The following is a 15,288-nucleotide window of genomic DNA, read 5'->3' on the forward strand; positions in this document are numbered from 1 at the left end:
CAAACATCATTGGGTGTTTTGTCATGAGTAACACCTTTGCAATAACATAGCAACACTACGCATTTGTAGTTTCCCTTTGGGAGTCAATGACTACAATTATAACTAATAGCAAAATCGCAAGAAAAGGACTGAAGGATGATGACATAAATAAAAAAATGTCTGTGTGCAAGATACGCGCAGATGTTAAATATTGCTTGTCAATGGACTTGTGTTATGAAACCAATAAATCTGCAGCATTGTTACAGAATTAGACAATCGTCCTAGACTTTCTGTGAGCGCTACACATAAAGAAATCTTTTGGACTACTGTTTTTCTCACTGAATATTACAATAATAAACATTAATAGTCAATACAGAAAACTTGACTTCACTTGACATCTGAATGGGAGAACCTCCCCATTTGTCTCCTGTTAAGCCTTGCTCTGTCGTTTCCGCCTGTGTGAAACCTGCCTTGCAAGTCCCTCCCATTGCAAGTGTAAAGAGTTGATAAGGAAACAAAGAGAAACCTGGTTTGCTACTAGATTTGGGCACGGCTCTCATTTACGCAACGGATCCTTCGTCCACAGAGACCATCCCACTTTGCTCTTCCTATTCTGCGTAACTCTCTGAGCTTGGGGAGGGCCAGGTGTGGTGGCGGGGTGAGTAAAACTATGAGAACAATGACAGCTGACGTTCCTAAGGTGTAACGAGCTACTGTGCTCCACTCCGCTTCACGAGACACTGCGACAGGTGTGACGGAGCACGCCTGCCAAGGAGGTGGCCAGGAGAACAAGAGCGCGAGCAAGCAAGGTCAGAACAAGCGAGATCCAAAGATCAGCCATGGCCAACACAGACACAGACCTGCCTGCTGGATCGGCGCAGCCCCCAAGCCAGTCTGCTTGCCCAGACGTGTCATCAGACCCAAGGCCGGTCCCCTCAAGGCAGCCTGCCGGTGAGTTTTGTGACAAGGCTCATGAAGGCAAAGCAAAGAGCTGCTCACCAGACAAAGTCTCAGAAGATCCCAGACCTTTGGAGGCTGTGAATGTGCAGGTGAATGGCACCGGGGGAAAAATGGGGCCAGAGCCCCCCAAGATCATGGGCACCAATAACGAGATAGAAGATCCAGAACTTGAGAGGTCAGAAGAAGTACAAGACCAAGAAAAAGGTCCCGAGGTGGCCAGTGAAGAGGTGACCCTCACGGAGGCTGGAGACCCGGAGGACGCCCTGAGCCCGGGCGATGTGGCGTGCGACTCGTGCATCGAGAGCCCCCGCCGGGCGTGCAAGTCCTGCCTCACCTGCCTGGTGTCATACTGCAAGGCTCACCTGCGCCCCCACCTGGAGAACACACGCTTCCAGAGTCACCGGCTGGTGGAGCCACTGCAGGACATGGAGATACGCTCCTGTGACATCCACCACTGGCCCCTGGGGCTATACTGCAACCAGGATGGGTGCTGCGTGTGCCAGGAATGCGCCAAAGGGGGGCACGGAGGGCATGACATCATGCCTGCCAGACAAGCGCGGCATCTGATTGAGGTACAGTGGGCTAACACCTGCTTCACAGTGTTATGTGGAGGATAATAGGAAGAACAACAGGGGCACCATTAGCTGTCATCGAGCTATGTGAATATTCAACTCATGTTAGTATTTACTGCTCTGGGAACTATGGGGACTCGTGTTAGCATGCAGTGCTCTGGGAACTATGGGGACTCGTGTTAGCATGCAGTGCTCTGGGAACTATGGGGACTCGTGTTAGCATGCAGTGCTCTGGGAACTATGGGGACTCGTGTTAGCATGCAGTGCTCTGGGAACTATGGGGACTCATGTTAGCATTCAGTGCTCTGGGAACTGTGGGGACTAGTGTTAGCATGCAGTGCTCTGGGAACTATGGGGACTCGTGTTAGCATGCAGTGCTCTGGGAACTATGGGGACTCGTGTTAGCATGCAGTGCTCTGGGAACTATGGGGACTCGTGTTAGCATGCAGTGCTCTGGGAACTATGGGGACTCATGTTAGCATTCAGTGCTCTGGGAACTGTGGGGACTAGTGTTAGCATGCAGTGCTCTGGGAACTATGGGGACTCGTGTTAGCATGCAGTGCTCTGGGAACTATGGGGACTCGTGTTAGCATGCAGTGCTCTGGGAACTATGGGGACTCGTGTTAGCATGCAGTGCTCTGGGAACTATGGGGACTCATGTTAGCATTCAGTGCTCTGGGAACTGTGGGGACTAGTGTTAGCATGCAGTGCTCTGGGAACTATGGGGACTCGTGTTAGCATGCAGTGCTCTGGGAACTATGGGAACTTATGTTAGCATTCAGTGCTCCTGGAACTACGGGAACTCATGTTAGCATGCAGTGCTCTGGGAACTATGGGGACTAGTGTTAGCATTCAGTGCTCTGGGAACTGCGGGAACTCATGTTAGCATGCAGTGCTCTGGGAACTATGGGGACTAGTGTTAGCATTCAGTGCTCTGGGAACTTTGGGGACTCGTGTTAGCATTCAGTGCTCTGGGAACTATGGGAACTTATGTTAGCATTCAGTGCTCTGGGAACTTTGGGGACTCGTGTTAGCATTCAGTGCTCTGGGAACTATGGGAACTTATGTTAGCATGCAGTGCTCTGGGAACTATGGGGACTCGTGTTCTTCAGAAAGTTCTACATTTATTTTTAAACAAAATTTTTGTGGTTGGGACACATGGAAAGCAAAGTACAAGAAGATATAAACAATTATTTCCAGTTTTAATTGATTAATTACTGAAGACTGACAATGTCTAGACCAGGGCTGCCAACTTCGGTCAGCCGGCTGGAGTGAGATTTTCAGTTTGAGACAAGCCTGCACACACATGCACTCACACATATACATGTATCTAACAGTCTTATTACCTCGTAAAGAGTCTGTAGGGTTTGCAAACTACCCCACAAGCTTCTGATGTAGCTCATGTTAGGTGTATAATGGAATAATATGGATTTGCTGTAATATTTCTTGTGTGAGCGTGACAGTCTGGTAGTGTGAGTCATACCTGATGTGTGAGATTCGGCAGCCCTGCTAAATATGACTGGCTGTGCTACTGGCGTTGGTCTACAGCCATGACTCAGGACCTGACTGGGCTTGGCTGGCTGGTGACTCAGAAACAGTGAGAGTGACAGACAAGTTAATTCCACCTGATTCATGTCTCTTTGTACTGTGTTCAGGGTCTGTGAATGAAGGAAGATGGAAGTCAGAGCTGGGGATAGAATATATATTCAAATGCTTCCCAACCATGGTGCATCCCCCCCTACAGTGTCTCTGGTGACGCTGAAACAGGTCATTTAACGGGCCAGAGCAGCTGAACCTGTCACGCTAGTCTTCCCGTTAGGACACCTGGGGTGTGACTTTACGTTGGCAGCAGAGGGCGACGATAACGGCGTCTGGCTCAGAATCAACAACACGACACAGAAAACCTGCTAATCGAACCCTTAGTCTCTCGGAGATCTACAGCCTTAATCAATTAAATTTCCTATGTTGATTGTCAGTCTGGAAATGGCTACTTGGGATGACGTCATAAACAGGGCTGCCAACTGCGGTCAGCTGGCTGGCGTGAGATTTTCAGCTTGAGACAAGTTTGCACTCAATAACATGTATCTGACAGTTTTATTACCTTGTAAATAGTCGGTAGGGTTTGCAAACTACCCCAACGCTTTTGATGTAGCGAATTTTAGGTTTATAATGGAATACTATGGATTTGCCGTAAGATTTCTTGGGAGAGTCTTGAGTGCGTGTGAGAGTCTGAAAGAGTGAGAGTCACGCCAGATGCGTGAATGAAAACAGAGCTGAGAGTCAAAACCAGCTTTCCACACCAGTCAGGAATGACGTGCTCACAGCGCCCATATGCCCTCCTGACCATTATGACATCACAGTGCGTGTCTGTCGCCTGAATGGCAAGCTAAGCCTTCTGGGGCCTGGGAACAAGGCGATCGCATGGTAACGTGCCCCAAAGGCATGAATACCATGTGGCTACTGCAGTTTCCCACAAAAGGTCTTTCTGCTCCCTATCTGACCTCTGCAGCACAAAGACAGTGCAAACAATCCTGAAGGAATGATTAAACGGCCCGACAAGGAACTGATTTATCCTCAGAAATATTTGTTTTGTAGTGTCAAAATCTCAAATCTCAGCATTTAGATTCTGGGAAAGTCTGACCAATTCTTCAAAAATACATCAACTCAACTCTAGTCAAGTTGTCATACCATCGTTATATAGGTATACTGTACAGTGGCACAAAATTGCATCCCCCAGGAATTCAGTGCAGCATTACTTGTGACGGGGGAGGGTTTTCACTGCACTTTAAGTGCAAAAATACAGGAATATGAAACAGGGGGGATGGATACAATATATTGTACTTTAGTAGGTTGTTCAGCTACCTGGCAATAAATAAATCAGTAGCCATCGTTTTTTACCAGCTGTATGTGTGCCTGCTTCCCCATGTCCTCACATGCAGAAGGAGCTGGAAAACAAGCGGATGGAGATGCGGAGAAGTGTCACCGCCGCGGACAACGCCATCCAGAAGCTGCACAGCAACACCGCCTCCATCGAGGTGCTCCTCCTCCTCCTCCTCCTCCTCCTCCTCACGCCGACCTCGCTCCTCTCTCACCCACCCCCAGTTGCTCTGCACCTCGCTGCTCACTTTGTCCTTCTTCTCAGTAGTCGCCTTATCGGTCACTTGGCTAATCACAACTAGAACTGCAACCTCCAAACCAATCAAGGAGACGTGATAAAATCGGTCCACCTTTGTCCGGTTTATCTCCAATGTCTGCACTCGACATGAACTGTGCAAATTCCACTCAGAGAAGCCACTTATTAGATACACCCACAGAGTCAGATAGATGCCTGTGGAGCATTTTGTAAAACATTATTCTTCAGAAGCCTGTCATATCATAATCCCCAACTGGCTGTCTCTCTACTGTTGCAAAGACCGTAACATTATGAAAGTGGTACATGGTTCAGTGGGTTCGAATGCTGTTCTCGTGATCGGAAGGTTGCCTGTTCATATCCCGGGTTTGGCAGAGTGGCTTCAGAGTTGGACCTTTACCCTCCCTTTGCTGCTCGCGCTGTTTGACCCTTATATGTTTCTTTGAATAAAAAGCACCTGGGAAATGTAAACGCTGTCTGTTGACTGAGCAGATAGATTCTATAGTGTGTGAGTAATTCCATGTTGATTTACTGCATTCCTGCTTTTGAACACTGAAACCACAGCCCCACCCACCCAAATTACCTTTAGGCTGTTTTACACTGCTGGGGAATCGCTACCTCTCTGGGTGGGTGGATCCCCTTGAATGATTTCACCGACCAGAGATTTCGCCTGGCCCCCTTGAGATGATCGGGCGCCAGGCAGCTGCCTAGATCCTGAGGAGTCGTGACCCCGAAACGTGGAGGACTCTGCTTCCCCCAGCCTTATTCATAATGGCATCGCTCCTCATTTAGCGACTAGGGCACGCGATTCATTTCCTGATCAATGCGTGCATTTATGACCAAATTTATCATGTCTGACAGTATCGCACGCTTTAGTGAGAGCCATCTTTGAAGTCGAATGTACAAAAGGTCAAAACTGTTAAAAACACCCAATTCATGAAGGGTTAAAGAAATTAAGTTTGGAAAGCTGGAGGAGAGGTTGTTACGCACAGTTGTGGTCATGCCTAGGCTACCGTGATTTTCACTTGGTGACCATTTCGCTGAACAACCTGGTCGCTCGGTCACTAAAGGAGGACAGGGTGTGTACATTTCTTGGATGGCTCATTAGAGACACCATCTTCTTAGTATTTGTTAGGTCTTTCACATATACTGTAGTTTGGCGTCCTTCCCTCAGCAAATGAAAGGCAAATTCATTTTCTAACAAACAGAAGTCAAAGGCCAAATGGAATAACAGTAGCATCATGTGCTAGCATGTTTGTTGTGCCTTCCCCTTCATGCATCCAGCCATACATTAACTTGTACCTGTACAACACTACTTCATGCTTCTGGGAAATTGAGTCCTGGAGGGTCGGCCATTTTATTCAGCACCGCTATCAGTCTAGCACATTGGTTATATTCACCCGTGACTCTTTCGTGTTCCCGTCTTCCAAGGCCTCTGTGGCTGAGGTGCACAACATGATCAGGCAGCAGTTCAGCAGGCTCCAGGCCGTGGTCGAAAAGGCCCAGAAGGAGGTGACGGAGATCCTGGACGGTGAAGCCAGGCAGGCCTTCAAGCAGGCCGACGGCATCCGGACGCACCTCGAGCACAGATGCAGAGAGCTGAGGAAGACACAGGCACACATGGATAAGCTCTCCAGGCAGAGTAACGACATCGACTTCCTGCAGGTACCACCAAGGAAAACAGGCTGTGTGTCCTTCACTGGAGCTTGCAACCTTTAATCAAAACCACAAATCAACTAAACGAAACTAAGAGCAAATTATGTAGCTTACAAACAATACTGTTATAGCTAATGTGTTAACTTCCTGGATTTAAGAACTGCAGCCTCCTGTTCAACCGAAGATCCTAATAATACCAACATTATCTCCAGTCCGTTCTGACGACGTATAAAGAATGTAAAAACTCCGCATCAGGGATTAGACACATTGTGCTTACATCTCCCTAGGAAATGACCACTACAGAAGGTCTATAGCTTTTGGTTTAATTACATCTTCTAAGCTTCTAGATGGTCATTTTATCCTTAGTGCTTTAGCCAAACATCCAGTCTGTGCTTGTGTAGGAGGTTATGTGATCTCAGCCCTGAGACATGACAGGAGCCACTTCCTGTGAGAGTAAGAGTTCCCCGAACTTCGCTAACAATGTGTATCTGGTGCATTTTCGTTGGCAGGAATACTCGCAGTGGAAGCAGGAGTCTCTGGATTTCTCCCTGCCCAGCGTGTACATCAGCCTGGCGGATCGCATGACCTGCTTCAGTCGCACCGTCATGGAGGCGACCACGGAACTGAGCGAGCACCTGCCGTCCATCTACAGGGAGAAGCTGAAGGGATCGGATAAGGCCGGTGAGCCCCAGGACTGGCAAAGGGGTCAGAGGTCACCCACAAGCAGAGATGGGTGGTTCCGGTCCAGAGAGTAAAAGTCCAGACCAAGACCTTGTTTCCACAAACCAGTTCAGTACTCTGTGACTGTGACTCTTTATACTCAACTGATTGCTTGAAACAAAATCTTGGTCCAGACTTTCACTCTGTGGATCTGAACTACTCATCTCTGCCCATAAGTGCTAATTTAAAACAAACACTAAAGTTAGGCTTTACTTCAGATCCATTTGTTTAGGGCCAAACATGTTTTCACATGTCTGGGTTAGCAGGGTGGGGTGTGGATTTTTGTTACTCCTTAGCTTGTTGCCATGTCACCGAAAGAGCACACGCACAAACATGTACACACATACATGCCACAGGCATGCATAGGCTCAGAGAGTTAATCGGGTATGCTGTGACCAAGCAAATCATTCTGGATCTCAGCCTGTTGTGACATGAAATTGTGGATTGCGTAATCTCACAGGAACATGCACGCAAGTGATAAATGATAATCATGTGTCTGATCAGTAATAGTATCACCTGATTGAAATTTTTCACATTCTTCTCTTTAGATAAAATTGGGATAAAGACGATGGTTCGTGCACTGACTGCCCTGAATCACGTCAATCCGAAGACCCGAAATGACTTTCTGAAGTGTAAGCCTGATCTAATTCTCAAGATCAACTTTCTCAAGATCAACTTTCTAAAGTCCCTCAGGTTGTCTAAGGAGATACTGTACTTTATCAGTCTCAAACCAAAAACCAACAAAGTTAACCAAGTCCAGAGTCCTGATCTCCCTATTGAGAGTTTAGTAGCCTAATTCCAGTGATGCTCTGGCGTAATCTGACAATGTCGTAATCTGTACCCAATACAGCTCAGCTACTAGCTTTGCTGGAAATAGCTGCACGGCTTTAACTGAAGATGAGGTGCAGTTGAAGGACAATGAGATGTTTTTATTCTCATGGTCCACAAGCTCCTCACGGCTGTACCTCACTCCCTTCCAGACTGCACCCCGCTGAGCTTCGATGCTGACACCGTCCACAGGTTCCTGCGGCTAACCAAGGAGAACAGGAAGGTCACCAACACCACCCCTTGGCAGCACGACTACCCGGACACATCACAGCGCTTCGAGCACTGGAGGCAGGTGCTGGCGGTGGAGAGTTTCTACCTGGGCCAACACTACTTTGAGGTGGAGGTGATCGGAGAAGGGGTGCATGTGGGCCTCACCTACAAGAGCATCGACCGGAAGGGCGAGGGCACCAGCAGCTGCATCATGGGTAATAACTTATCCTGGTGCCTGCAGTGCGGGAAGCGCGGCTTCTCCGCCTGGCACGGTGACGCCGAGACGCCCCTAAAAGCGGACGGGTTCACGCATATAGGCGTCTACGTGGACTACAGACGATCCTGGCTGGCCTTCTTTGGTGTGAGCGACACCATGACCCTCCTTCACGAATACCGCGCCGAGCTCCTGGAGCCCCTGTTCGCTGCCGTCTGGCTCCCCAAGAAGGACAACTCCGTGATGCTCATTGGGCCTGATGACACCCCATCTGAGACGGGCTCCTTGGCCCCTTCCACTTCTCCCAATGCCACCACCGTGGCCACCAACACTAATGGAACCAGTGCAACGCAACAAAGTTAAGGCCTCAACCGTTTAGTTAGTGAACGTCAGCAGAATTGGAGGCGTTGCCAGCCCTAGCAGATAAAGTATAACATCATTAACAAATTTCTGAATGAGTCCTTTTACTTTTCAACGCTAAACAGAACGCAGCTCCTGTGCTCATGAGGCAGCTCTGCTTCAGCCATTTCAGGAAGCACCGGCTCCTCGCTGGGTCAGCTGACACACAGATGACACTGTGGCGTGACTAACCGCAGGAAAACAAAAGGCATGCGTCACTTTGCATAACGATTGGAGAGCAGGCAGGTGGCAGGCGACCGGGGCCCACGCACTGGGGAAGTGCTGAGGACCCGTCCAGCCGGTTTCCACAGGAAGACCAAATGCCTTTCAAGCCACAAAGAAGTAGTGAGTGTTATTTTAGCTTGCTTACCTGGGCTGACCTGTACAAATTACTGCCCAGTCAAAACTCCACATCAGCCTGTGGTCACTGACGCTGTCACACCTGACTTCTATACGTCTATTTCTCACTTTTATTTTTAATAAATATTTATGGATAAAAACTGTTTGCTGTATCTTTATTATTAAAATTAGTTCAGCAATATTTTTAAAGATGGCACTGCATTTATTACTCTTAGAAATGTCACATTTTACATTTCACAGCAAGTTCGTACAGTTCTGTACAATTATAACTAAATGAAGATTCACTGAGACCCGGGAGGATTTGGTACCACAATTCAGTGTCAGTAAAAACAAGGTGAAATAAGAGCAATTGTAAAGTGTGGCTCTCCACAGGGAAAGAGCTTAGAACCCCTTAAAACAAATACTTATAATAACAATGATATTTAAGACATGGATTAATTAAAACAATTATTTAAAACTGAGTATACTTGAATATTGAAAATTACAGTCACAGATGTTACTTAAAATGTGAAATAAATATGTGAAATAAAGTATTTCCACACACATTGTAATGTAAAATATCTGCAGACATACAGAATATGGACAAACGTACTGGGATACCTGGCCATTACATGGCTGGCTTCACACTCTAAATCCACAAGCATCAGTATGGAGTTGATCTCCCCTCTGCAGCTGTAACAGCTGCTGCTCTTCTGGGAAGGCTTTCCACGAAATTTTGGAGAGTGTCTATGGGAATTTTTGCCCATTCATTCAGAAGAGTTTTTATGAGGTCAGGCACTGATGTTCACAATCTCCATTCTAGTTCTGGTTGAGTTCAGGGCTTTGTGGGTCCAGTCAAATTCTTCCACACCAAACCCCCAGTACCATGTCTTTATGGACCTTGCTGTGTGCACTGGGGCACAGTCATGCTGGAACAGAAAAGGGCCTTCCCAAGACTGTTCCCACAAAGTTGGAAGCATATAATTAACTATTATGTCCTGGTATGCTGAAGCATTAAGAGTTCCATTCACTGGAACTAAGGGGCCTTGCCCAACCCATGAAAAACAACCCCATACCATTATCCCTCCCCCACCAGAGTTTACAGTTGGCACAATGCAGTCAGGCAGGTAACGTTCTCCTGGCATCTGCCAAACCCAGACTCATCCATCAGACTGCCAGACAGAGAAGCGTGATTCGTCACTCCACAGAACACGTTTCCACTGCTCCAGAACCCAGTGGCAGTGTGCTTTACACCACTCCATCCGACACTTGGCATTGCGCTTGGTGATGTGAGGCTTGCATGCAGCTGCTTGGCCATGGAAGCCCATTGCATGAGCAGTTTTTGTGCTGGGATTAATGCCAGAGGAAGTTTGGAACTCTGCAGTTACCAAGTCAACAGAGTATTGCAGACTTGCACTATGCGCCTCAGCACTCGGTGACCCCATCCTGTTACTTTACATGGCCTGACACTTCGTGGCTGAGTTCCTGCAATAATATTTTACATGATAATTAATATATTGCTTTTAATTTAACGTTAATTCTGTTTTTAATTAAAGCCTTAATTAAAGATTGTAAAACTACGAGAATAAAGAGAATGTTCTGCACTTTCTGTGTAAACTGCCCAAAAACATCAATAGTATGAAATCAACATTAAATCTCGAACATAACAGCTGATTACTGAATAGAATCCTTTTCCGGCACACACTGCCACAACAAACATGGCTGCCGACCGTGCGCCTTTTGTTGGGGTCCTTTCTTAAGTTTTGGCGCAATTGTTTCGCGTTAATTGCTCCGTCAAAACTGTACATTATCGGTGATGTGTGCTGATTAATTCCCGGTCGATAAGTAAATACAGGACTGCTGCCTTTGGGTCTTTCAGGCGCGAGAAGGACACGTTTGTTTGGTTGAGGACACGTTACCAGGAAGCGTACGGCTGAATTCAGCATGATGAGACAAGTAAGTTACTGACTAGCTATGTAATATTTTAAAGAGACATACGGCGAACTTTTTGTTTAGGAAAGAAATAACGTGTAGTGTGGTTTAAATACACGTATTTACGTTTTATTCGGTGTTACAGTGTCATTGTTGACTAGTGACAGCAAGAGAATCAGTGTTGCAAAGTGTGACGGCTGTTTGATTTTTTTTTTAACTCGTCACTCCAGTTTTTTAAGTTTTTGTTACTCCCAGAAGAGTTTGCAATTTAGATACTAACTTGCCGTGTTTATAATTTTCTTCTTATGACTTTCAATATCCTTAACATGTGAACCGTTTACAAGGGCATACCTTAATGGTCAAGGTATTAAGGTCACTATACTCATACGGGGTTTAGGTAATTAGTTGTTTCTCAGTGATTTTTTTTTTACATTTTTTTACTGAAATAAATTTGCCCCGGTCTGTTTGTTGAAGTGAAGTCTAGGCGCGTCAAACTGTGTGGTTTGCTCCAGTGAGTGATCGTGTTAGTCTTGATGGGGCGCCTGCATCTTAAAGATCCAGGATCCATGTCTGAGGCGTTACTCCTACAATGTACCCTGCAGCTGTCTGCCATCCTGCCTTATTCTGCCCTGACTTTGGAACTTATGAACAACACTGTTACAGTTACCTTGGTTGCCGGTCCTCCCTCCATACTGTTAATGTATTTTATTAAATTCCCTTTCCTGTCATAATAAATTGATGAGGATGATATATACCTTTAACACTTTGGTGATTTTTACAGTTGATGCCTTTCTTTGACAGAACTTGAGTGAAGAGGATGTGTCACTCTTTGATGCAGAAGATGATGTTCCTGGAAGGTCACGCAAATCGAAAATCAAGTGAGTTGGACGCCATCTGCACCAAAGTAGTATTCAGCGTGAGCTGATTCTCCTTGGAATACATATAATTAACTGGTAATTGTGTAAAATTTACTTGGACATGCTGTGGCCAGTATAGGAAATGCAGGGTCACGAATGCAGTCAGTCAAAGGGGATTTTGTGGGCCCATGGTTGGTGCTCCTGACCACCAGCCTGGCGCTCTGCCCATAGGCACCCCCTGGCCAGCTTCTTCCACCTGTTCTTCCGCGTCAGCGCCATCCTCGTCTACCTGCTCTGTGAGATTTTGAGCAGCAGTTTTATCGCCTGCATGGTCACCATCATCCTGCTGCTGTCCTGCGACTTTTGGACCGTCAAGGTGGGTGTCTAAGTAATTAGAATTTTGAAGTTGCATTGCCTCATGTGGCTGTCACATGACAGGCTAGCGGTTTTGCTAAGCTGGTGTTAAGCACTTAGTGGCAGATAAGCTGGGAAGAGAGCATAGCGTGTAGCAGTAATATAAAACATTTTACTGCGTGCATAAAGAAATGCGTAGCTGTCCGACAAACACACTGTGATTAAACCATAAGTATCTGTGTCCAACGTCCACCTAAAAATTCGAGGAAAAACTGTGTCACTTTGTGCTCTGATGTCCTCGTTGGATTTTTCTGAAAAATGACCAACTCTGGAGCCTGTTGAGTTCTGTAGTGATTAACTTTAAGGCATACTAGAAATAATGGAAGTATGAAACAACAGAAAAGAGAACGATTAACACTTTTCGATCTGCGAAGGTTTTTCAGTTTCTAAAGCTTATCTGGGGCTCTCCACGAAGATTTGATGTTCGTAGCCTCTAATGCCATCTCCACGTACTTCTGTTTTTCGCGAAAACTGTCCTTGCTTAGATCTAAGAAACCTGGTAGGACCATATGAAAAACAGCCTGTCAGTCCTCGTTGTAGGAGACATGGCGTGGAGAACAGTGCACAGTTATGAGGGAGAAAGGCAAGGGGCGTGTGAAAGTACTGCAACGACACTTCGCAAATAATGTGATTTAAAAATACATGATTTCCCACACCCTGTTGTCGTGTGACATTAACATACGCTTTGTTCTGGATTCCCTCAGAACGTCACTGGCCGCCTGATGGTGGGTCTCAGGTGGTGGAACCAGGTGGATGACGATGGGAAGAGCCACTGGGTATTTGAGTCCAGAAAGGTATGTCAGCACCCTCCCAGTTCGGTCTGCATTTGGATTCTGTATCCCAAAGAGCTTCAGTACCAGTCTCGCTTTCATTTGTTTTCCTGGACTTATTTTATCCTGTAGCCATTAAAATGACATTAAAAGCTCCTTAAAAGCTCCCAAACTACGCAGTGCGGCCATGCCAGTGTTTCTGTATGCTCTCATATTAACCCAATGACCACTTTGAGATTCCAACCTGTAGAGATGTCCTCCATCTTAGGATAAGAAGGCATCCTCGGATTCCGAGGCTCGGATCTTCTGGCTGGGCCTGGTTGTGTGTCCTATAATCTGGGTTATCTTCGTGTTCAGCACCCTCTTCTCCTTTAAGATCAAATGGCTGGTGAGTTTACAGGGGGGGGGGTACTATCTCAAGCCTCCCCATGGTGAGCTTCTTCCCTGTCTTCTTAGTGATGCTGTCATATTATGCTAAGCAAGTTAGCATTTTGGGCTTGAATGATGTTTGTTCAGATGCCCTATACTATTTGGGATAGGCTCCAGGCCCCTCAGCCTTGTGCTCTACACTGTCTGGGATAGGCTCCAGGCCCCTCAGCCTTGTGCTCTACACTGTCTGGGATAGGCTCCAGGCCCCTCAGCCTTGTGCTCTACACTGTCTGGGATAGGCTCCAGGCCCCTCAGCCTTGTGCTCTACACTGTCTGGGATAGGCTCCAGGCCCCTCAGCCTTGTGCTCTACACTGTCTGGGATAGGCTCCAGGCCCCTCAGCCTTGTGCTCTACACTGTCTGGGATAGGCTCCAGGCCCCTCAGCCTTGTGCTCTACACTGTCTGGGATAGGCTCCAGGCCCCTCAGCCTTGTGCTCTACACTGTCTGGGATAGGCTCCAGGCCCCTCAGCCTTGTGCTCTACACTGTCTGGGATAGGCTCCAGGCCCCTCAGCCTTGTGCTCTACACTGTCTGGGATAGGCTCCAGGCCCCTCAGCCTTGTGCTCTACACTGTCTGGGATAGGCTCCAGGCCCCTCAGCCTTGTGCTCTACACTGTCTGGGATAGGCTCCAGGCCCCTCAGCCTTGTGCTCTACACTGTCTGGGATAGGCTCCAGGCCCCTCAGCCTTGTGCTCTACACTGTCTGGGATAGGCTCCAGGCCCCTCAGCCTTGTGCTCTACACTGTCTGGGATAGGCTCCAGGCCCCTCAGCCTTGTGCTCTACACTGTCTGGGATAGGCTCCAGGCCCCTCAGCCTTGTGCTCTACACTGTCTGGGATAGGCTCCAGGCCCCTCAGCCTTGTGCTCTACACTGTCTGGGATAGGCTCCAGACGTCCCTGCAACTCTGACCATAATAAGTGTTTAGAAAGTGGATGGATCTATAAAGTGAATTAATGACTAAAAATGGAAGGAAGAGCATAACCTCCCCCCCCCCCCCCCCCCCCAGGCGGTGGTGATCATGGGGGTGGTTCTCCAGGGTGCCAACCTGTACGGCTACATCCGCTGCAAGGTGGGCGGCGGGACCAACCTAAAGAACATGGCCACCAGCTTCTTGGGTCGTCAGTTCTTCAAGCAGGTGTGCAAACCTTAAGCTTTGCTGACATGGTTATCGAAACACATGGCCGCAGCCCCCCCCCCACACACACACACAGTGCATCTATGTGAAGATGGGTCACCCACAAATCTACATCGTCTCCTGTTGCCGTTGGATCACTGTGTGCAGTATTTCTGTGTGAATTTGCCCGTATGTTGTATGTTGGCCCCATGCTTTGCCAGATGTACACACATGGTCAGTATTCTTGTCTGTAAAGAGTTTCATGTTTCTTCTGGTTCTTGTCCCCAGGCCATGGCTAAGCACGAAGAATCGTGAGAGACTCGGACTGGTTCTTACAGCGCATTCTGGATCAGTTGATATCGGCTGTGGGATTTTTTATAAATGTAATTTAAAAAATCTTTCTCAGAATTCCTTATTAATTAGAGTATCCTGACCTACTTTTTCAGTTGGGATAATTAGCTACTGTGTAACACCATTTTCGCATCCCCATCATTTGTTAGTTTCTGTAGCACTAACGTTAATATCAAATTAAGTCTGTTTGGTTTCTATGTTTCCTCTCATTTACAATGTTTTATCTTTACTAATGAATGGGATTAATAATAATTTTGGTGACCTACCACAGTTTTGTACATACAGAGATGAGTTAGTGATTTCTATGGTGACAGAATGGCATAACTTTGTAAATATTTATTTATATAAAGATGAAAGAAGGACTTTCAGCTATTTTTTTGTGCTTCTGGTGGTTTGAGATTCCGGGGAAGCCT

The 15,288-nt window shown here is 47.1% G+C and overlaps 2 protein-coding genes across 2 annotated transcripts; both read left to right on the forward strand.

Moving 5' to 3' along the window:
• The first annotated feature begins 488 nt into the window (after positions 1–488).
• On the forward strand, positions 489–9,451 carry trim16 (tripartite motif containing 16). Its single transcript, XM_048988010.1, has 6 exons — positions 489–1,511; positions 4,451–4,546; positions 6,073–6,306; positions 6,807–6,978; positions 7,566–7,649; positions 7,998–9,451. The coding sequence occupies exons 1-6, from the start codon at positions 819–821 to the stop codon at positions 8,630–8,632; spliced, it is 1,914 nt and encodes a 637-aa protein (XP_048843967.1). The 5' UTR covers positions 489–818; the 3' UTR covers positions 8,633–9,451.
• A 1,289-nt stretch (positions 9,452–10,740) lies between these two features.
• On the forward strand, positions 10,741–15,247 carry tvp23b (trans-golgi network vesicle protein 23 homolog B (S. cerevisiae)). Its single transcript, XM_048987239.1, has 7 exons — positions 10,741–10,963; positions 11,741–11,817; positions 12,028–12,172; positions 12,915–13,004; positions 13,249–13,368; positions 14,417–14,545; positions 14,813–15,247. The coding sequence occupies exons 1-7, from the start codon at positions 10,952–10,954 to the stop codon at positions 14,837–14,839; spliced, it is 600 nt and encodes a 199-aa protein (XP_048843196.1). The 5' UTR covers positions 10,741–10,951; the 3' UTR covers positions 14,840–15,247.
• The last annotated feature ends 41 nt before the right edge of the window (positions 15,248–15,288 follow it).

Source organism: Brienomyrus brachyistius, chromosome 20 (assembly GCF_023856365.1).
Source record: "Brienomyrus brachyistius isolate T26 chromosome 20, BBRACH_0.4, whole genome shotgun sequence".
Lineage (NCBI taxonomy): Eukaryota > Metazoa > Chordata > Actinopteri > Osteoglossiformes > Mormyridae > Brienomyrus > Brienomyrus brachyistius.